This window comes from Eufriesea mexicana, unplaced genomic scaffold, assembly GCF_001483705.2.
Source record: "Eufriesea mexicana isolate 0111107269 unplaced genomic scaffold, ASM148370v2 scaffold2208, whole genome shotgun sequence".
Lineage (NCBI taxonomy): Eukaryota > Metazoa > Arthropoda > Insecta > Hymenoptera > Apidae > Eufriesea > Eufriesea mexicana.
This window is the reverse complement of record NW_016910292.1, coordinates 869,342-896,468: the sequence shown is the minus strand read 5'-3', so window position 1 is coordinate 896,468 and position 27,127 is coordinate 869,342. Positions and strand designations below refer to the sequence as shown.

General features: G+C 28.7%; 6 protein-coding genes across 6 annotated transcripts in view; 1 reads left to right on the top strand and 5 right to left on the bottom strand.

The window, feature by feature from the left end:
- The window catches only part of Klp31E (kinesin-like protein 31E), an 8,499-nt gene extending 2,240 nt beyond the window's left edge, over positions 1 to 6,259 (bottom strand). The window contains exons 1-11 of the mRNA XM_017903286.1: positions 5,909 to 6,259; positions 4,331 to 4,715; positions 3,751 to 4,197; positions 3,565 to 3,673; positions 3,247 to 3,450; positions 2,876 to 3,177; positions 2,551 to 2,794; positions 1,485 to 2,386; positions 1,071 to 1,420; positions 815 to 1,003; positions 618 to 737 (exon numbers count right to left, since the gene is read on the bottom strand). Coding sequence (XP_017758775.1) covers positions 618 to 737; positions 815 to 1,003; positions 1,071 to 1,420; positions 1,485 to 2,386; positions 2,551 to 2,794; positions 2,876 to 3,177; positions 3,247 to 3,450; positions 3,565 to 3,673; positions 3,751 to 4,197; positions 4,331 to 4,715; positions 5,909 to 5,943 — 3,287 coding nt within the window. The 5' untranslated portion in view covers positions 5,944 to 6,259. The remainder of the gene's footprint in view (positions 1 to 617; positions 738 to 814; positions 1,004 to 1,070; positions 1,421 to 1,484; positions 2,387 to 2,550; positions 2,795 to 2,875; positions 3,178 to 3,246; positions 3,451 to 3,564; positions 3,674 to 3,750; positions 4,198 to 4,330; positions 4,716 to 5,908) is intronic.
- A 608-nt stretch (positions 6,260 to 6,867) lies between these two features.
- On the bottom strand, positions 6,868 to 7,639 carry AIMP3 (aaRS-interacting multifunctional protein 3; the record flags this gene model as incomplete). Its single annotated transcript, XM_017903251.1, has 4 exons — positions 7,544 to 7,639; positions 7,287 to 7,463; positions 7,078 to 7,173; positions 6,868 to 6,987 (listed from the first exon to the last, which is right to left on the bottom strand). Coding segments are annotated over exons 1-4 (477 nt in total), but the record flags the coding sequence as incomplete, so codon positions are not given.
- A 1,293-nt stretch (positions 7,640 to 8,932) lies between these two features.
- Positions 8,933 to 11,539, bottom strand: ras (Inosine-5'-monophosphate dehydrogenase ras). The gene is made up of 2 exons (XM_017903227.1): positions 11,063 to 11,539; positions 8,933 to 10,214 (listed from the first exon to the last, which is right to left on the bottom strand). Exons 1-2 carry the CDS (start codon positions 11,387 to 11,389, stop codon positions 8,970 to 8,972), a joined length of 1,572 nt encoding a protein of 523 aa, XP_017758716.1. The 5' UTR covers positions 11,390 to 11,539; the 3' UTR covers positions 8,933 to 8,969.
- A 466-nt stretch (positions 11,540 to 12,005) lies between these two features.
- On the bottom strand, positions 12,006 to 16,018 carry LOC108549734 (uncharacterized protein PF14_0093). Its single transcript, XM_017903221.1, is given in 13 exon segments — positions 12,006 to 12,038; positions 12,127 to 12,317; positions 12,407 to 12,615; positions 12,686 to 13,967; positions 14,032 to 14,344; positions 14,430 to 14,704; positions 14,770 to 14,933; positions 15,013 to 15,132; positions 15,208 to 15,348; positions 15,413 to 15,467; positions 15,535 to 15,612; positions 15,615 to 15,646; positions 16,014 to 16,018. Coding segments are annotated over 13 exon segments (2,898 nt in total).
- A 1,653-nt stretch (positions 16,019 to 17,671) lies between these two features.
- Positions 17,672 to 20,499, bottom strand: LOC108549748 (solute carrier family 35 member F5). The gene is made up of 9 exons (XM_017903245.1): positions 20,377 to 20,499; positions 19,520 to 19,736; positions 19,303 to 19,440; positions 19,175 to 19,231; positions 18,804 to 19,067; positions 18,539 to 18,721; positions 18,151 to 18,467; positions 17,828 to 18,073; positions 17,672 to 17,747 (listed from the first exon to the last, which is right to left on the bottom strand). The coding sequence occupies exons 2-9, from the start codon at positions 19,679 to 19,681 to the stop codon at positions 17,678 to 17,680; spliced, it is 1,437 nt and encodes a 478-aa protein (XP_017758734.1). The 5' UTR covers positions 19,682 to 19,736; positions 20,377 to 20,499; the 3' UTR covers positions 17,672 to 17,677.
- A 775-nt stretch (positions 20,500 to 21,274) lies between these two features.
- On the top strand, positions 21,275 to 26,178 carry BBS4 (Bardet-Biedl syndrome 4). The gene is made up of 10 exons (XM_017903246.1): positions 21,275 to 21,359; positions 21,693 to 21,835; positions 21,931 to 22,043; positions 22,320 to 22,414; positions 22,602 to 22,764; positions 23,327 to 23,480; positions 23,716 to 23,838; positions 25,077 to 25,248; positions 25,812 to 26,005; positions 26,077 to 26,178. The coding sequence occupies exons 1-10, from the start codon at positions 21,275 to 21,277 to the stop codon at positions 26,176 to 26,178; spliced, it is 1,344 nt and encodes a 447-aa protein (XP_017758735.1).
- Positions 26,179 to 27,127: the final 949 nt, after the last annotated feature.

Genomic DNA, 27,127 nt, shown 5'->3' with positions numbered 1-27,127 from the left:
ATATATATAAATATAATACATCAAATAGATTGTTTTGTATTAAAACAAGTTTAATAAGGTACCTGTAGTAAAAACAATAAATAAAGTGTTATTATTACCCAGTTTTTTCAAAAAAATTTTCAAATGCATTTTGAGTAAGGTACAGAACTGTATACAAATTAAATATTTATTCCTAATATAAAAATTTGTATGTTAGTAATCTTATTTTATAACTAATTAGTTTAAACAAAATTTAATTGAAAAAATTTTCTTTGTAGAAACAAAATATAGAAACACTGAAAAAATTAATTTTTTAATTAATTAATGAAATATATCAATTCCCTCAATACACATTTCCTTATATCTCGAAAATAGTTCCTTTGTAGTTTATACCAAGGCATTCTAGTTATAATAAAGAAAATTGTGTCATTTATTTATTTTTTTTAACTGTTCAAATGTGGTTCAAAATAAAATTAAAATTTTATGATGAAAATATTAATTAATGCACTTATTTGAAATTTCGTTAACAAAGATTTTTTTAAGAAAGAAATTTAACTAATAATGCGCGAAATAAAGCGTCAAGACAAAGATATACAAAAAATATAAAGATTAAGACGTGCTGCAGGATTATCACTCACATGGAGCCTCCACCGGGATGAAGTGGTCGTCGCAACGGCCTTGGCGACGTACTATCACGACGACTTAAAGTTGGAGATCCACCAGTTATGCTACCATGACTTCTAGTTAGGACCAATCCTCTTACAAACAAAAATTTTGCATTTTATACTCCATATTATGTGATTATATTAAATAATTACAGAATAATTATAGTTACTTTAAACTGCCAGGTGCACTAGGCACCCTTGTAAGTGGATGATTATAACTTTGACTTTGTTCTTCTACTTTTAAATTATCTGGATTGGCTTGAACTCCATAAAGAAGTTCTTGAGGTTGTGTAGTTCTTCGTCGTACTTTATTATTACGTTGTTTTTCCTCTCCAATTATAATTTGACTGTAATTTTCACTAATATTTCAAATTAAACAAATATTAATTAGTTAAAGAAATATATGCAATGGTAAATGTGACTTACTTATCTGGTGACGAACTCCTTGAACTAGGAGGGCTATAGTTCATTGTACTATGTTGATTATTTGTAAGGGATAAAAGATCTCTATCTCGTAAGACGTGTTCCAATAACTGATGCTGTACATCACTTTCTTGTGCAACTTGATTTAATCTTGATTCCATATCTCGAACTTCAAGCTGTTTTTGAGCAGCTACGCAACTTTGTTCAACAGTAAAAGCTAACATTCTTTGTAATAAATATTGAGCCTCATCCACTGATTGAATTGTAGATATAAGAGCTTCAACACCAGGTTCACCTTCACCTTCTCCATCTCCCATTTCCATCATATCACGTTGACATTCGGAGATACTATCCTGTAAAATATAACTTGAAGAACAAAGCAAAAATAATTTAACTAATATAAGAAAAAAAAATTACCTGTAAATAGCTAATTTTACTCCTCACGTTATCAATTTCTTCGTCTATGTCACTCGTGTCTCCTCTAGAACTTGCTACAGAATTTCTGTGTTTCTGAAGTTTTTCGAGTTCTCTACCTAATTCCTCTCGTTCTTGAAGAAGTCTTTCCATTTCTCTCTCCGTTTCTGCTGCTGCTTGTTTAGCTAATGCTTGCTTAGCGATGGTTCTTTCAAATGTTTGCCATCTTTGTTTTAATGCTTTAGAATTAATCGGTTTAGGCGGCGCTCTACCAGCAGCTTTTTGACTTAGACCTCTGTCCCGTTTCCTTAATGCTGAAACTTCTTCTTGTTTACGTCTTAGCACTACTTCTTTCATTCTTTTATCTGCCTCAAGAGTTCGAATCACATTTGCGTTCTTCCTGCTCTCTTTACGCAATTGTGCTATTTCTCTATTACGCCTCAATTCATTTTCTTTATGTTTCTGCGCTTCTTCACGCATCTTATTTAATAGTTTTACTTTTGCTCGTTTCATTTCTGCTAATTCATTTCGAAGTCCTCTTAATCTATTTTCATTTTGAGATTGACTCTTAAGTAATCTCGCATGTTCTTTCTTTGCAGATTGTAAAAGTCGCACTTCTTTTTGCATAGCAGAAAGCTTTTTCTCATACTCATCACGTAATTTTTTTACTTTTTCTGTTGGTGGTGTTGGTTGCTGTTGTAAAGAGTGCAATACCTTATCTCTTTCTTCCTGAGTGTCTCTGATTCGAGCTTGTAATTGAGCAAGTTTATCTTCATAATGTTGTTTCATAGTCTGTAAACGTCGTTGAGATAGTTCAAGCTCTTGTATTAATCGTTGTTTCACATCAATATCTGATGTTAAAGCTTCCAATTCACGACCCATAGCTTCTTCTTCTTCGTCTTCTTCTACAAAACATTACACACAATAACTACTAACATGTTTTCTTAAAATACTGTAATTAATATACATAAAAAATAATAACAAATAAAAACAATATGTAATAATACATATATGATATAATGAGAAATACATACACATGTATGTACATGTGTATATATATAAAATATACCTTTTCTATCGGAATCATCATCTGAATCGTCTTCGCTTACAGAATCTTGACCTGTTTCTGTATCATCACCTTCTGCTTCATCTCCCGTTTTACCAGCAATATTAGTAATATGTGTATGTTGCTCTTTTAGTGCTGTTAACGTTTCAATTTCTTTTTGTACTTCTTTCTTAGCATCATTTAATACTGATGTAGAATCACTATGAAATATATATCCAGAATCACCATAGGGGTTGGCTGCATTAACCTGTATAAAATATCATTAAGAAATCTAGTGCTATATACAGCAATAATACATATATTATTTTATATGAATTCTTACATGTACCTGAATTTGTCGTTTCTTTAGCTGCTGATACATAGCTTCTGCTTCCAAAAGACGAGCTCTCAGCTCTTCTATTTCTTGTAGATATCCTTGTATTAAACTTGTTACTTCAGGATTTTCACCTGTTGATGATATCCACTGACCAGCAGCTTTTTCTGCCTGCAGAAGAACATTTTTTGCTGTCAATGCTTCAACTGTTTCTGAAAGAGCTTTTACTCTAGTACGAAGACTTTGTAATTCACTATTCAACATTTGATTTTCATGCCAAGCATCATTTATACCATCTTCACCGACAACTCTTTTACCTAAACAAAGATAAATAGCAAATTGAAGTCTGGTTTTTATAGTTAATTTTTCACATATTATGTTTTTACCTTGTCTATATTCCATTAATTCTAACTGAAGTTGTTGAATTTCTCTTCTAAGAGAAGCAATTGTTCGTGAACTCTTATCCTGATTAATTGTAACTTTATTCTTTATATTTCTTGCTCTGTTTGCATATTTTAGAGTACTTAAAGTTTCCATAAAATCTCTATCACTTGGTGATACGCAAGCTATCATAACAGTTTGACTATTACCTGCAACCATTACATATAACTTTATTAACATGTTAATGCAATTAGCATAAAACTATTTACCTTATAATTATTTAAATACTATAAATATTTAGTCTACATTTAATAATCTATTACCTCCTAATGAATCTTGAAGCAATCTAGTCAATTTTGAATCTCTATATGGTACATGTAAAGCTCTTTTTGTTTTATCACCAAGTGCAGAAATTACATTACCTAGAGCCAACTATAATGCAAAAAATAATTGTTCTAATGATAATTACAGTATTGTGCAGTTCTCTTACAGAATTTTGAACACATTACCAATCCACAATTTATAGATATCCCTTCCTTTGCTCTATCTCCTGTAGCACCAGTTCTTTTCAGTCTTTCTGAACCAGCTAAATCTACAAAATGAAATTTTGCAGTTAAAGTTTCAAATTCACTGGCAGGTTCAGAACCACTTGTATCAACATCAGCATCTGGATCTTCAACTTTTATGTATCGCTGCTGCTTTATATATAGTGTAAATATTGCATGTGATCTCGATGACTGAGTATTCATTTGAGTGGATCCAGTTGTACGTGACAATGCTCCTAATCTTAGATATTCTAATGCTTCCTCTGGACTAGTAACAATTTGAGGTTCCACTCCAGCTAAATGAATATTGCCTGAGGGATCTTCATGAATACGAGCACCCCCTCTAGGTCCTCCAGGTCCTAATAAATCTTTCAAATCTTCATTATATAGTTCTAAAAATTGTGCAGTAACCTATTGCAACATATAAACAAAACAAGAAATTAAATTTCATTGTAATAGGGTAATAAAATATAAAATAGGATAAGGAATATGATAAGAGATTTCTTTTTTACTAAATTTTTATTTTGTTAAAAAATATACACACCTTAAATTCAGGAGGCATTTGTGCACGTTCTCTAGCTTGTTGCTGTTTCTCTAAAATACCATTAAATAGATGTCTAATAGCTCTTGGAATAATTCCAATTACACATTCACCAACTTCTACATCAAATCCAGTACCCATAGTATATGTTTTCCCAGAGCCAGTTTGACCATATGCAAGAACAGTTGCATTATATCCATCTAATGCACCTTCCACTAAATGTGCAACGCAAGTGTCATAAATTGTGCTTTGTCCAATACCAGTATCAAAAACATAATCATATGTAAAGGCCTTGTCTGGTCCAAGAAAGACTTGGGGTTCTCCTGGAGGTACTTGTGTACAAATTCTACACATATCAATTACTTCACGTGCTACTTGAGGCCTTATTCTGTAATTAGTGATAATAAATTGTAAATTTTTACTATTTAATAATAAGAGGTACTTAAAAAATTAGATATTATATTACTAATATAAGTAAAAAAAAATTAGATTTGACTGTTATTTTTTATCAATTTCGCTTAACCAATGTGTTCGTATTTGAATATAATTGCATAGAATAACATGTGCATCAACTGTTACTATATATCATTCATAAGAACATCGCGCAACAGAGGCAGAAGGGTACACACGAAAAATATAACAAAAAAAAATATTTTCGTACTTGAGTACGAAATAGACGGATAAAAATTGTAATAATAAATAAAAATAGATTAAAACGTAATAAGTTAAGCAAATACGAAGACAACATGGTGGGAGAAGAAAAATTCATTCATCGGAGATCGAGGTGTATATTCGTTATACAACCGGTAATAAAACCTACACATCTAATTCTTTAAAAGGACATATTATGTGATTAAAGTTTGCAATTCAGTACTGCGTAGAAAAAAAAATACTGATGGAATCTTAATTATAAAATAACTTAATCGAGATATCAAAGAAAGATGTGAAATTTGAAAATATGAACAAAAAATATATGATCAATATAAAATATTGTAGAACAGAAGAAACAAAATTATTCTTACATTTTATTATGTTATCTAATGAAACATAAGTTTTATAAATTAATTTAAAAAGAAAATTAGTAAATAACTACAAAAATAAATAAACATAAATGTTAAAAATTAGTTCGTGTAATTGTTTTATTAAAAACATTTAGAGAAATCTGTTACCATTTTAGAACGCGAAACGGTCTATATCGTAAAATTTTCTAAAATCGTGAAAGTGTAACATGAACTCATGCATTTCGCAATTTTAATTATCAAACTTACTAGATCTGAAATTGCGGTTTAAACACAAAATATAAAATTGAATAAACTAAACCAGGAAAAGCATAATTACGACATATGCAAATCTGAGTACTGAAAAATTATAGTGGTTATTAAAAAACGAAGTTTTTGCACTTTCAATTCGAATAATATTTCGCGCGAATCCTAAAATTATTATTAATTGAATATTATCAATATTATAAGCTGTCACTGAATAAGTCGTTTTGTTAGTTTGCGTCAATATAGTCTAGTCGATAGTAAACCATCTTTCAAACAAACATTTTAATGAATCGTTTCAATACAACATTGAACTTACCGTACGGCAACGCGTACACTCGTATCGTCAGACATCTCGATGTTGAATATTGTATAATATTGTAGGAAGTGAAAGCGGCAGAATTTTACTGAGAAATCAACGAAAAATTGAAGCGATTAGGCCGAAACTATTAGACGACGACTATAATTTTTCGATGCGCGAATATACTGAATGCGCACGCGTTACAAGATGCGGTGGCCGTGAAAATTCCGCATTTTCTGTCGTGAACGCGCGCACAGACAATCGTAAAATCCACTCATACATTTCTCATAACGAAAGAAAAATCTCTACCCTAGTCGCGTCAACCCAAGGACTGCACGAATCTTGGACAGAAATCATACGTGACGGACATCTTTGATTCTTTACGGCATAAAGTGGCTATATAGCATCATCTCTCGACTGTTCTCAAAACTATTGACAATCACGCCATTTGAAAATTATCGACTGATCCTATACCTATCGTATCAATTGTTGATAAGCTTATATAAATCAAATTAAAAGTATCTTATGACAAATCAAACATGTGGGTAATTAGTACATTTTTTCTAGAAATTTTATAAAAATCTATGCAAAGCTAAATATATTCAAGTATATTTAAGTTAAAATTAATTTCAATTCTAACCATTTTATGCTGTGCTGAATCGATAACGTTGGAAACGACATTAAAATAATAAGAATATATCAGTTACCACTGAACCTTTCAAACTTTTTCTAGAAAATAAAAAGATGTATTGAGTGCATAGATTTATTTTGTATCTCGTTTATTATAAAAGGATTTCAAAACTTAAGTTGATACAAAAGTGCAATGAATATTAAATTTTATATTTTTTTAATTTTGCTATTTCTACTTTTATAATTCAATAAGTAAATGTTCTGTTTGTTACTTTATCTTAAGCTATTTTAACAATAATAAGTAACATCTATACTACTATTATTGTATTTTTTATTCATTGAAATAAATGTAACATATCAAAAGAAATTAAATCTAATTCTTGTCTTAATTTTTCCTCTTGTTGCATATTATCAAACCATCTTGACACATTCACATATTGAGCCTTTTCTGGAAGCGTTAATTCTCGCTATAACAAAAAAATAGGCCAAAGAGATTAGATTGATCCATACAATCTAGTAAGGATTCCTATGTCCCACTTATACTTCATTCTTCTTACCATTATTGAATATAAAATATAATATAATGTGATATCAGCTATGGTTTTCTTTGAACCAGTTAAGTACGTGTTACACATTAGTGCAGAATTTAATTCCTGTAAAAATTTAAGTTTCTAATTTACATATATTTTTGAAATGAATTCCATATAATTCAGTTAAATTAGTTTAATCTCTGTGTTTTTAATAGTCAGATAAATAGTTCTATTACTTGCAAAACTCTTTTCACAATAGTGGAAATATCAGCAAAATTAACACAAACAACTGCATATTCCAACCACTGACGGGATAATGCTTTCATTTCATTATCAGTTCCAAGTATATCAGGATATTTTGAAATTTCAACTAAATGTTGTATCATAGTACTAAATCCTTCGGTAACAAGCTCCTATAAAATGATATAAAAACATATATTAATACTGTTAAAAAAAAAAAATAATTTATTTTCATAAGAAATTAATTATTTACATTTTCGTTGATTTTCATTGGTAAGGGAGAAATATCTAAGTAATTTGAAATTCTTTCTAAACATTTCACGTTACACAAAACCATTATTTTAGATTTTCCACACTTCTTCAATCTTCTATTTTTCTACTGATTATAAAATAACTTTCAGGTTATGTTCGTAAAACGCACATTAGAGCTGATGCAGGCATACAATTTTTCCCGTTACGATTTCGTGTGATCCATATATCTTTTCTCTTTTTTTTCCAACTAAAAACAAAGTTTTTAATGTTTTAATATTTTCAACAAAGAAATATCGTTTTAATTAAAATGTTAAAATTATATTATAAGTGACACACGTTTGATTATCTATTTTATTGAATGCAAACATTAACATGGAATAATCAATGATATACACAAAATATTTTTAACTTCAATTAGGGCTTTATTTCAAATATACAATTTTGTTATAACAACACTTGTAAGATTACAAAATTAATCGATTTAGCTTAAATATTTGGACCTAAATTTTTTATCTTCAAAGATAATTTGTATTAAATTAGAATCATAAAAATATATTTTGATAAATTACATTAAAATACATGATAAAATAACATTGGAATTTAGTAAATTATTTTTTTTCTATCACGTTACAATAGGAATGAATAATCAGTTTATAAATAATCAAACTGATTAAATTTTTTTCCAATAATGTTCCCATAATTTGGCATTTAATTTATGAATGTGTATAGATTAATCTTTTTCTTGCTGCATTATAGACTTTTAAGAGTATTTTTTTTAAACATTTTCGTGATTTCTTTATCGCAATTTGAATGTAATTTCATGAAAATTTAAAAAAATGTACTGTTTAATGACATAAATCAGGTACAGTGAATGCAGCAAGAAGAAAATATTACAATATACAATTATAACTTGTTTAATGATTCAGTCATAGCTATAATATCAATTAAACTGATTAATCTACTTAATGAATGATATACATGCTTATACATGTAGTAATAAATCGAATTATTGTAGAAATATGACAAAAATTCTTTTTCATATAAATTGGTACATTTATAGGATGTCTTAAAATTAATTTTCAATAAAATTCTTTTTTTGCTATAATCAATCAATATTTCTTATACATGTAAGTACATACATACTTAAATTTCTGATATTAATCTTGTGAATATGTTATAAAATAATCCATTTTTAAAATTAATTTCGTTAAGAATAAAATGATCATGAAATAAAATTTACTTGTCTATTACAAAACAAATAATTCTAATCCTTCTGATAAAACAGTTTTATATAGTTACATGTTTATCTGTAAGCAAATATATGATTTCATGTAATCTAAGACAAAATTTATTAAAATTGACAAGTTATATGCAATTAAATGCAGGTACTTTTCTTTTTGTAAGGCGCTCATTTAACATTTGCTTACTTAAAAAAGTCTCTTTTCGTATGAAAAAAGACTATGAACATTTCCTTCTTGCTGAGCAGAATGTGTCCTTTTTTCAAATTTTAATTCTCCACTGTACATCATAGATCTTAAGGTAGAAATAGATTTTGCTCCAATATCTTGACACCCATGTTTAATGCCACACAGTAGATAAGGTAAGAACTTTAAAACACTTCCTTTGTCAACTATTGAACCACTAACACCTTGAGCTACTTTTAACTTGTCTACCTCATTATGAAAATATCTATTCATTGCCGAACCTTGTGCATCTTTTCTATTCATGGCTTCTAAGGAACCCATACCTCTATATTTCTTTAAACGTACACCATCACTAAAAAAATATTCACCTGGTGCCTCTGAGGTACCAGCTAATAAAGATCCCATCATAACTGTACTAGCACCTAAACTTAAGCCTTTAATAATGTGACCAATAGATTGGATACCACCATCGGCTATTACAGGTACACCAAATTTTCTTGCATATTCTGCAACTTTATATACAGCAGTTGCTTGAGGTCTTCCCACAGCCATAACTTCTTGTGTAATACAGATAGAACCACAACCCATCCCAACTCGTAAAGCATCAGCTCCAGCTTCTATAAGATTTTTAGCTTGCATAGATGTTACAACATTTCCTGCGATTATCTGCAATTCTGGATATTCTGATTTAATGTATTTAATCATATCAATCTGATATTTAGAATTGCCTTGAGATGAATCCAAAACAATAACATCAACACCAGCTACAGCAAGATGATGCAGCCTTTGTTTATCAGTATTACGTGTTCCTATAGCAGCACCAACTAATAATTGCTTATTATCATCTTTACTAGCATTTGGATAAGTACGATTTTTTTTCAAATCAGTTCTTGCCATTAATGATACTAATTCTCCCTTTTCGTTTATAATTGGAAGCTTTCCTTTTTTCGATTTCTCAAGAATTACATTTGCTTCTTGCAATGTTACACCAGCAGTTGCAGTGATCAAATATTCTAATTTTGTCATTATTGTTTCTAACTCTATATATTGTTGATTTGCTGTATTTTCCAAGAAATCAATATCTCTAGATGTTACAATACCTAATAGTTTACCCCCGATTTTACCTGTATTTGTAATGGGAACACCAGAAAAACCATGTTTAGCTTTCACATTTAGAACATCTTTGACTGTGTGATTAGGCGAAAGAACTACTGGATCTCTAATAAAACCATGTTTATACTTTTTGACCTAGGAACACAAGAATTTTTTTTAAATGAGGGTTTGGAGAATGTTTTTACATTATTACTATCTTTTTTTTTAAATATAATAAGTATAAGAAAATATATAGTAAGTTTGAAAGGTATAGCACGCTCGTAAATTACTACATTACGCGGCAGTTTCGACTGATGCTAAAGTGACACTATTAAAATCGCCGACACTTAGAACTGTTTGTAGTTTTTGGTTGTATGTGTATAACATCAAACAGTAAAACAAAAAATTTCAATTAATTTTGAATTTCAATTTAGTTCGTTAACTTGCTACCAATTTATTATACTAAAACCTGTTTAATATTTCGAACATTTAAAATAAACATTAACCTTTCGTAAGCCATTGTTGTCAGTAATACCCAGAAATGGAAGAACTCATCCCAAATTGACATCGTACGGCACTGATTGACTCTCGAACGTCTTATTTCCTCTTAAATGTCTCATGTTACTGTTTCGATAGTTGAAACGTTTGTACTTTTAGCCTTGATTGATTTTGAATGTACTATATCGTTCAAACGTACTATAAGTATAAATGAGATTAATATAACTAATCCAATAAAGAAGAAGAAATTTTCTATAAAGCTTCTTGAATATCAATATTTTCTAACAAAAAGTAAATGTTTATTATTATATATGTTATCGATGCATAATAACGATGTTATTGCTTAAATAAAAAAAAAATCGCAGACGCGCGAGGTGAGATGAATGCTATACTTGTTTTATATGAATAGCAAATGAATGAGTATTTTACGAAATCGTCACAAGCACGATAGAAATTACACGATTATGTTAGACGAACAGAAATGTTTAAATTAAAAGAATATATACCTTTTGTACTTCATTAGCTTGATACTCAGGTGTACAATTGTGATGTATTATGCCGATTCCTCCGCACAAGGCCATGGCAATAGCCATGTCAGATTCTGTAACTGTGTCCATGGGGGATGATACTAAAGGTGTTTTAATCATAATCTTCTTTGTCAACGGCGATAATAAATCAACATCGTCCGCGATAAAATCAATATAACCCGGTAAAATAATAAAATCATTATAGGTGAGACCATCACCGGTTGTAAATAATTGTGCTGCTGAAAGTCCATCATCCGGCAGCGGTACATCTGCCGGTTTTATGTCACCGATCACATAATCTGCCATTCTTTCTTTTCTAATCGACGATTATTTATATCCTTTTCCTCCGCAAAAGATTATTTAATTAATATTCTATTTGTTGTACAACAAGATAATATACACGTTTTTTTTGGCACCAGGGTTAAAAATCGTGAGTCTTTCCTATACACTATACCGGAGATCTCCAGGCAAAATGACCGAAATCAACGTGCGCACAGTGCATTTGTAGTTTACGGGTAAAGAGTGTTTCCCAACTTCGTCTAGTGATGACAGTACTGTCGTCGACGATGTTTAACGAACATAGTCGAAAATGACCGACAATTCACTATTCGTTTCAGTTTGAAAATTTGAAATTTGTTTCAGTATAAATATGATGAATAATTTAAAAATTGAGAAATATATATTAATAGTATAAACAATAATTGCTGAAATTAAAAGTTTATCAAGGAAAATAATCTTCAAATAAAATTTTAATTGTAAATACAAGTATACAAATAGGGAAACATTTACACACAGGATTAATTACAAAAATATATGTTTAGTACAAAAACAAATACTAATTAATAGACAAAGGACAAACCATAGTAAAATATTTTTAAACTTGCACATGATAATGTTAATCGTGCGACGATCATCGTTAATTTTATGAAATATTGGTGCATTTCTTACATGCATGCTAGAAATTGTATAAAATTATATAAAATTTAATGTTGCTTACACTTACATAAAACATGTGAATATTATAATTTTATTCATAATCTTACTGGATAGAAAAAAATTTGTTTTATACAATTGAAAACACCACCAAATGCTTCTTTAAATGAGGATAAAATATATTCCACTACCAGTTCCAAGTAACTTAAATTTTCATAGTCATCATATTCTTCGTAATAGAAATAGTCATACAACATTGGCAAAAATATTATGAAAATATACATCATACCACCAAAAAAAACTAAAAATTAAAAAAGGATACTAGATATAATAAATTATATAATAGATATCAATACAGTTGAATTATTATTAAATAAAGTGAATACTTACTGATAGATTTGAGTTCTAAAAATTGTTTATCATTTGTTTTATTTTCATTACATCTTACTTTACTAATTATAGGTTTATCATTAATTAAGTGTGGAATCTTCTTTGTATTAATATTTTGTCCATCAACCATATGATTTGATGATGTTTTCATGTTGTCATTCATGTATAATTGTTCTGTTTGTATAGTATTTGATTCAAGACTTGGGTCTCTATATATGTATAAAAAATAAATTATTAGTCTCTTAAACTAGATAAACTGACATTTTCTACACAACTTACAATGCTTTGTTAATCATGGTAGAAAGAGCTGTACATTGTTGTAATGTCTGAAGTTCAGGATTTACTTTTAAGTGAGTTTTTAATTCTTTATTATATACTTCATTTACTTTTCTTCCTTTTTCAGTTGCATCCATTGATAAATAATATGGACATTGTTCAATGCTACTTGTGTTCTGTATTTTATGTTTTAATTTGTTGTAGTACTCCCAATAATTTTTATTTAATAATTCTTGGGTTTTTGGAGGAATAGCTTTAGAACTTTCAAATACATCATCTGTATTTGATCTTGGAGAAATTTCACATTTGCAATGTTCCTTTTGTAAACATGTCTTTGATAAACTTTTAGTAGTTTTTTGCCTTGAATCTACATGTTCATTGTTTTGCATATAATTATGTTCAATGAAATTCGAAACATTATCAATTTGTACATTTGTATTTCGTTCATGTACTGGAATAGGATTAAAATGTTGAGTGAATTTTCTTGATTTATGATTGCCAAATTTATGAAAGTTTGTTTGATAATGTTTGTATTTATTATATTGGCAATGAGGCCATATTAAGGTGTAATCAGAATCTACTAATGCTGAATGAGAATTTTTTTGGAAGTATGACCTAGTTTTTCTAGAAAATTTAGCAGATGCCTTTTTGTGTTTAAATGTAATAGATGGCTCTGAATTATGACAAAGTTTTCTAGTACATTCATTTTTTGTGAACAGTAATTGTTGCTCAGATTTATTTCTTCCTTTTGTTTCAAAAATATCTGTTTTGTAGTTTTGACATGAAGATTGTTCTTGATCAGTAACAATTACATTACTTTGTGATACTGATTGAAGATATTCATTTTCTTTTGATAAATAATTTGTTTGATCATGATTTTGAGTTGAAGTTTTGATATCATTATATATAGGATCACTACTAATCACATTACTTTTTTTTGTAAATTTATTTGTATCAGTAAATTCTTTTCTCTTTATATTTGTTTGTGTAATAAATTCAGAATCTGTTGTTTCTTCACCACTTATTTCTTTACCACATATCATTTTCTTCATTTTTAAGCATTCAAAAACATTATTGTGTATGTTTTTTTTATTTATGTTAGGAATATAATACTCTGAGTCACTAGATTCCTGTTTTTGCTGAATATTGGAATTTGATATTATTTTAAAATTAACTGAATTTTCTGAGGAATTTGTCTGGAAACAATTTTTCTTATTTTCTTCATGTATATTACTTTTTACTTCTGATGTGTTTTTTCTATCATGGATATTTTTTTCTTTGATATCTGAAAAACTATAATTTAGTAAACAGAAATTAAATTTTTGTAAATAATGTTTGAAAGTTATTACTGTTAATGAGAGATTTGTTCTCATTTTGTGCTTGATTTAAGTGAATATGGTGTATAGATTCTGTTTTCATTAAAAGTGAAGTTTCGGTTTGGTTTTTACAATCTGAATGATTCAAACATTGCTGTATTGCATTATTTGTTCCTGTAGGAGATATTTGCATTGGTATGTTTTGATAAGTTAAAATTGGAAGTTGAACATTATAACATTGATTTGCATATTCTTGAGGCACAGTAATTGTATCAACATGTATTGCACTTAAAGGATGTGATTGCAGTTTTTTGTCTAACACAAAAAACAACTGTCCATTATTTTCCTAAATACATTAAAATAATAAAGAAATGTACTCTGATATTTATGTTTCTAACAGAAATGTGATTATGAAATATTAGAACATATACTTGCACTGGTAAAGAAGCGATGTCCACCTGAGTGTTTGCATCATTAACTGTTGATTTTAATATGCGTTCAGAAGAGCATATGTTCTTTACAGATTTATTTTTTCCTACATATTCATTTGTATTACTAGTTTTCAAAAGATTATCTAGTTTTTTCAACGTTGAATTATTTGTGGGGTAATTTTGTTCTAAAAGTAATTCTTCAACATTAAACTTATTAGTTTCCTCATAATTTTGTCTTAATCCATTTTCTTTTTCTTCTTGTATTTTTGTTTGTTCTCTAGTAATTATAAAAATCATTTTATGCATAAGTGATTTAAAAATCAGTAATTATGTAATATACTTTTAATTCAAGGTAATATATACGCATTAAATTTTTTTTCAGATATTAAATTTTCTATTTCTTCTTTATTTAGATGTTCTGCAATGGTAGTGATATTAGACTGTTTCACTTCTTCCTGTAATGCCTTATTTGGTGTAATTTGATTTTTTTTAGTATTTGTCACTCTATTTAAAAATATATAAGGATTTTTTATATTAGTTTTTATTTATTTCTTAATGTTTTTATAATATAAAAATAATGTACTTTTTAAAACGTGGATCAATGTAACCAGGAAATCTCTTTAATGTGTACATGCTTAGATCAGTTTTTTGATGATGGAAAGAAGAATATGCACTATCTTTAGTTGCTGTAGACTTAGGAGATCTGTGTTTTTGAATATATACATGTTTATTAATATAAATTGCATAAAACTTCAAAACATTTAAATTTAATATTTACTGATTTAGTGGTGTTTGAACTACAGTACGACTTCTCCTAGGAGTTCCAGTTAATGTGACTATACATGGGGGTTCAATAGTATCTCCATCATCAATTAATTTACGCTGGGGTATTTTGGGCCAAGAAGGATCAGCTGGTATACTAAAATAGTTTAAAATATAAGTGTCTCCTAAATAAAAAATAAACATTTAATTTAAATACTTACCGCAATGATCCAGCATTGTACTTTTGTGGAACCGGTAACAAATTTTCACTATTTACTAAAATAGTACACATCAATTAAATATTATATTTTTACTTGGAGAAAATATTTTGAACTATGCTTACTTTTTATTTGTAATTGCAGAGCATTTGCATCATCCTGATATGCCATGTTGAAGCAGTCGTACATTTCAATACTTTCCACTTTTTCAAAACATTTGTAAAAGTAACTCCTGGACTAATTACATAAATTATTAATGTTACAAGAAATAGAAAAACTGTACAGATTTGATGTTAATTTCATGTTTTACTAAGTAATAGCACTGTACTTCAAGTAGAATTATTTTTGTTTTTCTAAAGTCAGATGTTTTGTCTATATACAAGTACAAAGAAAAATTTCTATATTGGAACAAATATTTTTATTTTCAATAAGAGTTAATTGCCTTTTGTACAAAAAGATCGAAGATGTTATGATAATCAGTCATTTTGTTTTATTAATGACAGATCTATTTATATAATATGTATATCATTTTAATCTTAATATTAAAATATTGTATGTACAATAAATATACAACTAGATGCAGGAACAATTAACTATGATCTACATCATTATCTTAGAGCTTGATTTATATTACATTAAATTAAAGTATATTTGCGCACCATAATAATTATATCACAATATCAAGCTAATTATACACTTATGTAGGGATTTCTTAATATTTTGCTTACAAAATATTACAATTCAAGATATAATAAATGTAGCTTTTTATTATGTATCTGTATGCATACTGTATATATGCAAATTTAAAATTTGCATATACGTATCATATATTTTACATGTTTTTCATTACTGAAACATAATAAAGAAAATTGTGCGCATCATCTATTAAAACATAGAAATTACTGATATCGTTTTACACGCAAATCAAATAATCAATATAGTAAAATATAAATATAGGTGTGTAATTTTTATGAATAAATAAATTGTTATATGTAAGATATACTTTGACAAAGGAATGTATCAGTACAATTATTTTGACTAGATTTAAGAAAGATGTTAGAATTATTATTTTATCAAATATAAAAGTTGTATGCCATAAAATGCATCAATGAATGTTTAATATTTCTCTGGTCACCACATTTCTTAATATTATCGAATTTGAAATTGGTCCAAAATCTAAATATAATTCCATTGTAACTGCCTTACATCATTAAAATTGCACAAATATCTCACTGGCACTGTCTTAAAATTTAGGGCGTACTTCATTTTAAGTAAGTACATAATATTCAACAAATGTTTTTACATAGTAAAACAATGAGTTATTTTGAAAATATATAATACTATGTAAATTAAGCTCTTTTATAATTCTGACCCTTTTCTAAGTAGTTTTCAAATAATGGAAATAGAGAAACATTCTTAAAACATTACTCAAGTAATACTTTAAATAAATCAACATCAATAACAATTATTGTAACATAATTACTACTAACTTTAAAATATTATATTACAAGATATTTTTTATGAAATAAGTACTTTTTTGTTTCTCAGGTTTTTGAGATACAAATGTAAATGATCTTTAGGAAGATCAAGAAACTAAAAAGTGTACACAGCATCTGCATCCTCATAGGTCATTATAAATTGCACATATAATTAAATAATAGTTATTATGCATAAAACATCATAATTCATCTTCAATTTATGTATTATAATTTTTCACAATGAAACAAAAGCTAAGTATAACTGCACTATAAAAAATATAAAATTTCTTTAAGAAAAAAAAAATTAAGCTATACAACAAACCAATTAATATAAAAAACATTTTTATAAAATATAAAAAAATAATTTTCTATTACACTTTAAAAAATCAGAGAATATACGTACTCAGGAGGATTGTTTTCAAATAAGATACATATTAAACAATGTGCAATTATTGTCTGGCAGAATATTACAAAATTATGCATATGAATGAAACCATATCTTTTATGACAATGTAATATAATAAGACACATTTTGTAAAAAGGAAACTTATAATTACTATTTTAGAATGCTTATGTAATGCTTCGTGAAAATGCTTTGTAATCAAATACGTATGTATCATTCAATTTGAATTATATACAGAACCCTTTCAGTAAAGGAGATGTTCATATTGAAAAGACATATACACAATACACTAATAATATTTTACGCATGTTGACGAAGCATTTGTTAAGTGTAGAAATATACATACACAAAAGGCATTTATTACATATTGTTTTCGTTATTGTCAGGTTAAGCTTCATGTTCGCCGCTATTTATTCCTATGAGCGATTCTGTTTGCTCTGCTTCAAGATCTTGTATTCTAAAATTGAAAATATTATGTTTCTTAACTTTATTGAAATTGAAACTTATATAAGAGAATTTCTTTTTAAACTGGAATACCTTATTGATCTATTTTTCCTACAAATCCAAATATAAATTCTTTTTATTAAATCCATGACTGGATCCCAATTATCATAATAGGATAAAAGGGACACAGTCAAAAATGCTAATAGCATTGGAACAGTTCCTAGATAAAAAATGTATGGATATTCAACCTTTTTTAATAACACATCAGCAATCATTGACATTGGCATAAGTAAACTAACTGCTAAAGTTGCAATAAGGGATGACGTTAAAAAACAACCCCTACAAATAAGTATAAAATGAATATGAGGTGTTTTAAATTAGATATAAATTAAGCTTAACAATTTTTACACACATACCATAACCAAAGTACTTCACTTAAAACTGTACCAATCAAACCATTGATAATTAAAAATGTCCACTGATGAGTATCTGGCCATTCGAATTCTTCCCAATGACCATAATGTAGAATAAAAAACACAGGCCATAGAAGTATTAAATTAAAAAGTCCAACAAAGCCAAAGAACATTGGAATATCCATTTTATCCTCGTGATCTACTTTCCTCTTTAGAAATACAATATAAGCTGCATAAAAAAATGCACTGACTAGAGCCAATATTATGCCTGTTGGTATCCTACTACTTTTTATAGTTAAGTCTGAAAAACCAACCAGAACCTATGAAAGAAACAAAAGTTCAGAAAGATAATATTTTTCCACATTAAAGTCTTTGTTATAATTATACACACTAGACCAAGAATGCTGACAGAGACAGCAACTAGCTTAGACAATGTAAATTTATCTCCACCATTACTGGGAAAAAAGGCAGCAAGAAATAGAGTGAATAAACTAGAAGTTGATGTTAATACAGTCACAACTCCTGCTTCAGTTTTTGCTAATGATATTTGATAAGTATAATTTGCCATGAACCACTGTAAATGTTAATTAAAACGTTATATAATTTATGTTAAGATTGATGCATATACAATTGTAATTTAAAAAGTTAATACTTACAAGTAAGCAAAACATAAGTGCAATCTTGGCAACTTTTTGGACAGAAAACTTATTGGCTTGTCGTCTTGCATGTTCCCCAGCTCTCAAGCTTGCCTGATAACTAAGTCGTGCCAATAATGCTTCTGTGGCATCACTTTCTGACATATGACGAACTTCTGCTAATTTACTAAATCTTACTGAGCGTATTGATGAATCATCACTTTCTGTGCCTGAAGAACGATCACAGTGGTCTGGTGTTTTAATTGGGACAAATGTTGGGTCACTCTAAAATTGTACAAATTTATATTGTTAGTAATAACAAATTAAGATAATACGTAGAAGAAAGAAAATATTAAAAAAATAATAGAAAATTTCTATTATTTTCTATTTACCAAACTTGTATTAGCTTCAGAGTAAAAATTATCATCTTCCACATTAGGATCTACAAACTGAAATGATAAAATAAAGAAGTAACTGAAAATTTAATTTTCTTGTAAACATTATTTGTATTTAAATATACCATATATGTTGCTGGTTTATTGCATTGATCCCTCCATGGAGGCCAAAAGCATAAACCAAGTAAATAGAATGTAAACATTGATGTTTTTACATATGTACTAAAAAATGGCTTTTCAAATGCTGCTTCTCTATAAATATACTGAAAAATAAAAATCATATTATTAAATAAAAAATATATTCTATAATTAATTGGAAAGTAATATTTTAATAACCCATACTTTAGTAAGTTCAGAACTAGAAACCCAAATGATATCAACTAATAATAAAACTAATAATCCCAATACAAGTCTCTGAGATTTATTCATCATTGCTGCGAGTTTATGAGGATCCTCCGCCATCCCCTGTTGTCTACGCTGTCTTAGCTCTACAGAGCAGCTCATGATACAACCAGTGCCTTTCTTTCTTTTAATTATGACATCATGATGATATTAAACCCTGTGAAATTATGACATGGTTAATGAAAATTATACACCATAAGTAATATATTTATGTAAAAATTATAATTATGTATTTAAAATGAAAGTTAATTAATAATAATTAAATGTCAAGCCTTTTTTGTAATCTACAATTTGTAGTTCATTTAAAAAATATTGTAACAGTAGGAAGCTATTAATATTAACATTTTTAGTTAACATTCTTCAAAAAGCACAAATACTACTAATAAATACATAATATTTAATTCACGAATATTCCGTAATAAAATATATATATAAATTATAATTTGAAAAATAATCATTGTGTAAATCAAACAAGTGTGTTAGAAAGGTGAAGGAAAGAATGCAAACAGGAAACAAAGGTTTAACAGAGGACACAAAAAAACAATGTTTAAGGTTTCACTAATTTAATTGTCTTATTTCAACTACAAGTTTATGTCTTATGATCGATATAAAAATAATGAAAAAATAAATTTAGAGACATATTTGTTAAATCTGTAATAGATAACAGGTGGACATTGAACATGCGGCAAATATGTAAAACTGTGATCGTACATAAGATAACCTATAAAAGCTGTAATAAGAGTAAATGACAATTTTTTATTATGTTGGTAAAGAAATTCAAAGCAAAATCGACTCACAATTAAAGATAACCTTTAATTTTGTAGCATCGATGACTAATTTATATTCAAGCGATTCTTCTACATTTTGATATCATGAAATCATGAGTACTCTATGCTCCTTATTTAAACACTCAAATGACACTTTGCACACGTCAATATTTAATTTTAATGATTAATGTTTTGATAATATTTTGTATTTGTATTTTTTATAATTAAAATTTCAGATAGTTTTAACGTTTTTGTTCCGTTATCGCGTCAGAACAACTAGTCGTAACCATGTTGATGTGCTGATGACGTTCCGTAGTTCTGTTATCATCTCAATGGCGCTATATAACTTAGGGCATTTCTTTTGATTTATTATTCGTTTACTTTTAATTCGGATATTGGTTTTTATTATTTTTAAATTTCCTTTTATCATTTCTTAATAAGAAATTGTTAATTAATAATTACATTCTGCCCTATGAAATTATAATATAAAAATACTTTTGTGGTTGCATATGTTTCTCGCATATGTTTATTTATAAATGAGAGAACTGTGTAATAAAGGTAGTAAAAATTAGTACCTATTTTAATTTTAATTTTCGATTTCAACTACCTATGTTAGTTTGTATGTGAAAAAAAAAGAAAAATGCGCGGGAATGAAAACAATTTAATAATTAACGTTTGAACTTGCCATTTTGTATTAAAAATAGACATTTTAATAAGAAGGTAAATTTATTCAATGTTTAATATAAAGATTAAGAAACTTTTCATACATAATAGTTTATTCTTCTTTGATTGATTCTTTGTAAAGGGGACTTAAAACAAGGGTTGTCATGACAAACAACAGCAACAACACGCAAGCGAATCTAGGGTATCGTGTAGGTATAAAAGAATAGTTTGAAACATACTCGTGGATAACTTCTACGTTTTACCTATGGCTAACAATATTCTCAGTAATGGTCGTATTCAACAACAAACGATAATCTCGCAACGATTGAAAAATGACAAAGGAAAAAAAGGTGTGTTTCTTTTGAGATAGAGATAAAACATACATACATATATAATTATTACGCGATATGATAAATATATTTACATTTATGATTAAATATCATTGACTAATATATTTTCTTAAAAAGATTGCGAAATGCCAACAAAATTATTGATATTACAAGATTTTCTGTGATTGATATCGTGTCTTTTTACATATTTCAAGTAGCAAATATTTTCCAAAAAATATTAAAAATCATTTCATAAATTACAATATAAATAATAATTATGTTGTTATTTCCGTAATTGTATATTTTGTTATGATTTCATGATATAGTGTGATATTTTTATTGTCTTTATATTAGTACCTGAAATATCAGCTATAGAAAGCAACAATTGGCTGTTGCATCGCCACTATACTCGACACGAGTACAAAACTTGTAAAGTATTAATCGAACAGGAATTAACAAGGTCGAATGGACATAATGAGTACGCGAATTATTTAAAAGTAAGCGATGTTTACACATTTGTTAATCATTTCTAATAATTATAGTCTACAGTAATAGTAATATTGAAATTCTTATTTTTTTTTACTTTTTGTAGGGTTTAATACTGAGAAGAGAAGGAAAAATTCAAGATTCGTTGAACTGTTTTCAGGCCGCTTATAACGTCAATTCAACCAACATTAATAATGTGAAGCAAATAGCTAAATCGTTGTAAGTAACGGAAATTTGATTTCGGATATGCTGTTCGAGAACGAAATCAGATTTAGATACTAGTAGAGCAGTACTCGATCTAATTACATTGTAGCGTAAGAAATGTCCGTTGTTTCAATTGAAATAAAATGATTTTAAAAACACGCGCAATTTATGTTTTAACTAATATTTTTAATTTTTGTGAGTTTATAAATAAAGTTTAGTTTAAATTTTTATTAATATTTATTGGAGTAAATTCAACAATTTTATCTTAATATTTAATATGTTATTCAATAGTTTGATAATGGGAAGTCATAAACATGCAATCGATACGTACTTGGAAGCTGAGAAATTATCAAGTATACCAGACTGGGAAATTTATTTTAACTTAGGCATGTATTAAACTGTTTCACATCAAATGTTTTAGATATAGATTATTACGACGATTGATTATTGATAATACAATAAGAATAATGTAGAATTTTTGAGAGAATTATAATTGTTATTCACAAATATAATTAATAATAAATAACTTAGTCTTTATATAGAAGTTTACAAAGATTGGTCATTTTTTTCTAGGGGAATGTTACATGAAGTTGGGGAAACTGTATGAAGCGAAAAAGTATTTAAAAAAGTCGATTGAGTTGACGAAAAATGAATTACCGTATATTGCTTTTGCAAAAGTTTGTCTCCTTGAAGATCATGTTACAGAGGCCCAAAACGCTTACACGGCTGCTCTTAGGTATACAAATCATTCCTCGTTATTTTATGATGAATGCTCGTCTGACTTCACGAATATCTTACACGCGCAGATTTAATTCTCGCATTACAAGATTGTCGGCACGAATGTTCTTGTTTACGATACATTCCGGTGTATTATGTTCATCCTTTCTTTGCAAATTCCATTTACAGATCTCAGATTATAAAAGATGCAGAACAAACAGGAATGACTTCAGTAGATAATTTACCACGACGTTGATTAAAATTACATTTCTTTTGTTTTTTAGCGGTATTGACATAAGCACTTCTAATGCTTAAGGAATAAAAGGATAATAAAAGAGATAATCTTAAGCATATAGTTCGAGTTTTACTTGTTTTAACTAAACAATTGAAAAGATGCATCATTTTTAATTGTCATAAAAATGCTTTTGTAATGTTTGGTTGACTCGAATGCAATAATTGAGCTATTGCATTATTAAAACGTGAAAATGCTTAAGGGAAATCATATTTACGAATAATTATGAAAAGCCTGGAAATACTGTTATTTCACATTGTATTTATCACTGATTCGTCTTCTTTTTCAGCGGAAATCCGGAAAGCATCAAAGCTGCATCCGCATTGGGTCTTTTGTATCTTAAAATTAACGATGTTCAACGAGCATTTCAACAATTTGGAAATGCAGTTGCTCATTCTCCACATTGCACCAAGGCAATTTTACCGATAGCTTACATAATTCAAGTTAGTGTCTTCCTTTTTCGTATTGCTTGTTTGTAATGTATTCGATTTCATATGGATATAAATACAGCTGATAAAATAAGATAAATTTTCATAGAGCAATGCGTGGGTTAGAGATGACAGCAGTCTTTCTAACGTAAAACATGCGTAATATTTTAATAATATACTTAAAGAATTTAATTAAAGGCATATGATGCTTTCAAATTTTATTTGACAGATTAAACTGTTGATTCTTTAGAACCACCAGGAGTATGATGTGGCATTATCGAAGTATAAACTAGCATCACAATCGATTCCAGAATCGTATGCTTTATGGAACAACGTCGGAATGTGCTTTTACGGCAAGCAAAAATTCGTGGCTGTAAGTTATTTAGATATTTTTCGATTATTTTTGAATATGTTATTATTATTGCGAAGCTATCAAAATTTATAAGGAAGTTAAAAGAAGTCAATCGTGATTACTTTCAGCAGTAATATACAGCAGAAAATTAATAATGTAAATTAACACTTAGAAAAAGAGATAGTTTCGTGACATGTCATATTGCTTGCACTCCACTAGAACATAATTCACAATTCACAACATTTTATTCTGAGAATATGGCAAATCGTGAACCGGCATGGGTTTTATTCACAACAAGGAGAATCGGTGCATGCTGCCGAATTTAATGACGATAATTAATTTAAGTTCATTAAAGGGGGTGGTGCTCGTAGACAACGTAGTCTCAGAATGACGGCCGGGACACACTTGCGACCCAGAGGAACTCAATTAAGGGATTGTGTGCAATGGACTGCTACAGTCGAAGCAGGAGAAAATCAGTGAATTCACATTATGTGCTAGGTTGTTTTCTAATAGGAAACCTAGATCACCATTAAGAAAGAAAGTTACAATCTATTTTGACGATTCAGATGATTGAAATGCAATTGAATTTTTTATCAATAATTAAATAATAGAAATTTTTTAATTTCTTTCGAGGAGGAAGTTTATTTATGATGTTAGAGAAAAATAAAGTTACACGAAATACTTTACAAACGTATGTATAAGCAAGTGTTTCATTTATGATATATTTTTGAAGTTCCGAATTCGAACTTAAATTCCAAACAGTAGTGTGCACGGAACGAAAGTTGTTTAATCTACTCTGCTGTTATTCAACTAGATTTAGTTAGTCGGCCGAGATTTCGAAGTTAAGTGGATTAACTTTAAAACTCAGATTTAGTTATATACCTTCGTTGTCGTCGATAAGAAGCGCAAGAATGAGCAATATTCTCCTACAGGTTGAGAAAGAAATAGGGATGTTAAGACATAAGTTTTCTTCGTTTAAGGTTTTAATTCAAAGTTTATTATTTACTTAAGGAATCGAATTCTCGGTTACGTTTTGAACGATCAAGCAAATTCGACAGATATTTCTTGTAATTTGATTTCTAATTTCTATCGATCGATTTTTATTATTATTTTCAGTATGTATGCGTCGCTTTATGATATAATTAACATTTGATTTCGTACAATGCCTGCTTCGTGTGATTCACTTGTGCACTTGCTATTCATTAATCGTGCTTCCGTAATAATCGGACAAATGAGTTTAACGCTCTAATTACTTCCAGGCAATTAGCTGTTTGAAGAGAGCTCACTACCTCAATTCTATGGCCTTTCTGCCCGCTTATAATTTGGGCATGGTTTTTCTGACCACTGGCCAACCAGCCTCAGCAGCAATTTATTTGTGCGCTGCGGTTAGTGCTGACCCAAAAAATTCAATGCCATATCTCTTGCTTGGACGTAAGATTTCTTATATTTTTTTAAATTATATTTAAGAAGAGTTGGGATTTATATAATTTCGATAAATGCAGAAGAGTTACGAATAACTGAATAAACATTGCTTAAAGAAGATTGCTAGATTCTCTTTCTTCAATGAATACATTATCACGAACAAATCAATATAAATTTGCACGACGAGTACACATCACAAATATAAAATTAAAATGGAAATTGATTGCTTTGATTCCAAATTTATTTTAACTTAATAAATAAAAGTACTCACAAGTATAGTATTGCGGACCTTTCCGTTTTCGTCGTTCACATATTTCTTCGATTTTCTCTAAATTTGTTATGACAGAACAGACATAGCTTTTAACAGGAAACGCTTTCAATACTGAAGTACATTCGCATTAAATTTACAAAAAATGTTAGTGGTACCACAGCATTATTTGAATGATAAAAACGAAACTGCTGTGTCATTGTTGCATAAGAAATTCTAACTGCATCTGTTCCATTTCTCCTATCGTCACCATTGAGTAAGGTAATAAACGGTAGTAACGAAAAAGTCGAATCCTTTGTTACAGTTGCTCTGAAGCGTCTAGATGATCTGGAGGGTGCAGAGAAAGTGTTGGAAAAGGCTCATGCTCTCTCGCCACAAGAGCCACTGGTATTAATTAATTACGCAATAGTATTAGAGGTACTGGGCAAAAGAAGTATCGCGACTGAACTTTTAACGGCACTGAATGACATTACGGCTGTGATCGAGGTGGACGCGCAGGTGAGGACTCTTGAGAACGGAAGCTGTTTTGCCTTAATTCCTCTTCCTCCCCCCTTTATTTGTTACTGCAGATAACGCAGACCGCAAAGAAACTGGCAACGAAACTTCAACAGGGAAGAACGAGCAACACGCAGGAGGAGGAGCCGAGGGTACTTAACTCGGACGAAGTTTGAAACGAGGCATCTGCTTCTTAGAATTCAAAATTTTGTCTTCAAAATTTCTTCAATGCTTGTTAATGTTTCGTAACTGCCTTTATTACTGTATACATGAAACTTCTCATTCGCGTTTCATATTTTAAACAATTCCTATGAAATATGTTGGTACATAAACCATAGATAATTTAACAAAATTTTAAATAACTAAGCTGGATATATACATACGATAGTAGAAACAAATGAAGAAGAAAACAAGCAGATTTAAAATATAAATAAGCAAACAGAAATGGAAATTGAAGGTATAATAAATTAGCAAATCAGATGTAAATGTATAGAATTAAGTGCAGCATCAATCAAGATTCTTCATTTTCTAGATTTTCCTTATTTATTACGGATCCTTGTATGTATTATCGTGTTTGAATACTTTATTGCTTATCCTTGCTCGTCTAATATTCCACGTGCCAAGGAGAACCAGTTTTCTCATTTAAGTTTTTCTAAATGACTACGGTACATTAACTCATACTTATATTCCCAATGGATACTGTTTCGAAAGTGTCAAGGATTAATAAAGAGTAAAGCCTGGAAGGTTCCGGAAATACATTGATAAAATGATACATCTTTGTTGACTTGCAGTTTAAAATTATTTCACATTTTTGCGGTATGAACTTTTCCATTTGATGTTTTTTTTTTATTAGAGAAATAATTCAATTATACTCAAATGACAAATTACCTGTTTATTATGCCAGATTAGTTGTTTTAATTTTCTTTAAATGATTTATCATGTATGAAATTGAGTTTGCTTAGGACATGAACGTATATCGTAATTAAGAGTTTGAACAACCACTATTTCGAGTTATTTAGGATTAATGGTTACTTAATACATGAGTTTACGCTCATTGAAGTTGAGCTTTCGAATATTTTGTATTACCCTGTACGTTTATGCAACGCTAAACCGTGAAGCGATTAA

What these genes read in the sequence shown, in the direction of transcription:
- ras (XM_017903227.1), bottom strand. Translation starts at nt 11,389, where the DNA reads ATGGCAGATTATGTGATCGGTGACATAAAACCGGCAGATGTACCGCTG. An exon ending in AAGCTAATGAAGTACAAAAG is followed by an intron (nt 10,215 to 11,062) that starts GTATATATTCTT and finishes TTGTGTTCCTAG; the next exon opens with GTCAAAAAGTATAAACATGG.
- LOC108549748 (XM_017903245.1), bottom strand. Translation starts at nt 19,681, where the DNA reads ATGAGCTGCTCTGTAGAGCTAAGACAGCGTAGACAACAGGGGATGGCG. An exon ending in CACTTATGTTTTGCTTACTT is followed by an intron (nt 18,722 to 18,803) that starts GTAAGTATTAAC and finishes TAACATTTACAG; the next exon opens with TGGTTCATGGCAAATTATAC. An exon ending in CTGTCAGCATTCTTGGTCTA is followed by an intron (nt 18,468 to 18,538) that starts GTGTGTATAATT and finishes TTTCTTTCATAG; the next exon opens with GTTCTGGTTGGTTTTTCAGA.
- BBS4 (XM_017903246.1), top strand. Translation starts at nt 21,275, where the DNA reads ATGGCTAACAATATTCTCAGTAATGGTCGTATTCAACAACAAACGATA. An exon ending in CGATAGCTTACATAATTCAA is followed by an intron (nt 23,481 to 23,715) that starts GTTAGTGTCTTC and finishes TTGATTCTTTAG; the next exon opens with AACCACCAGGAGTATGATGT. An exon ending in GCCATATCTCTTGCTTGGAC is followed by an intron (nt 25,249 to 25,811) that starts GTAAGATTTCTT and finishes CCTTTGTTACAG; the next exon opens with TTGCTCTGAAGCGTCTAGAT.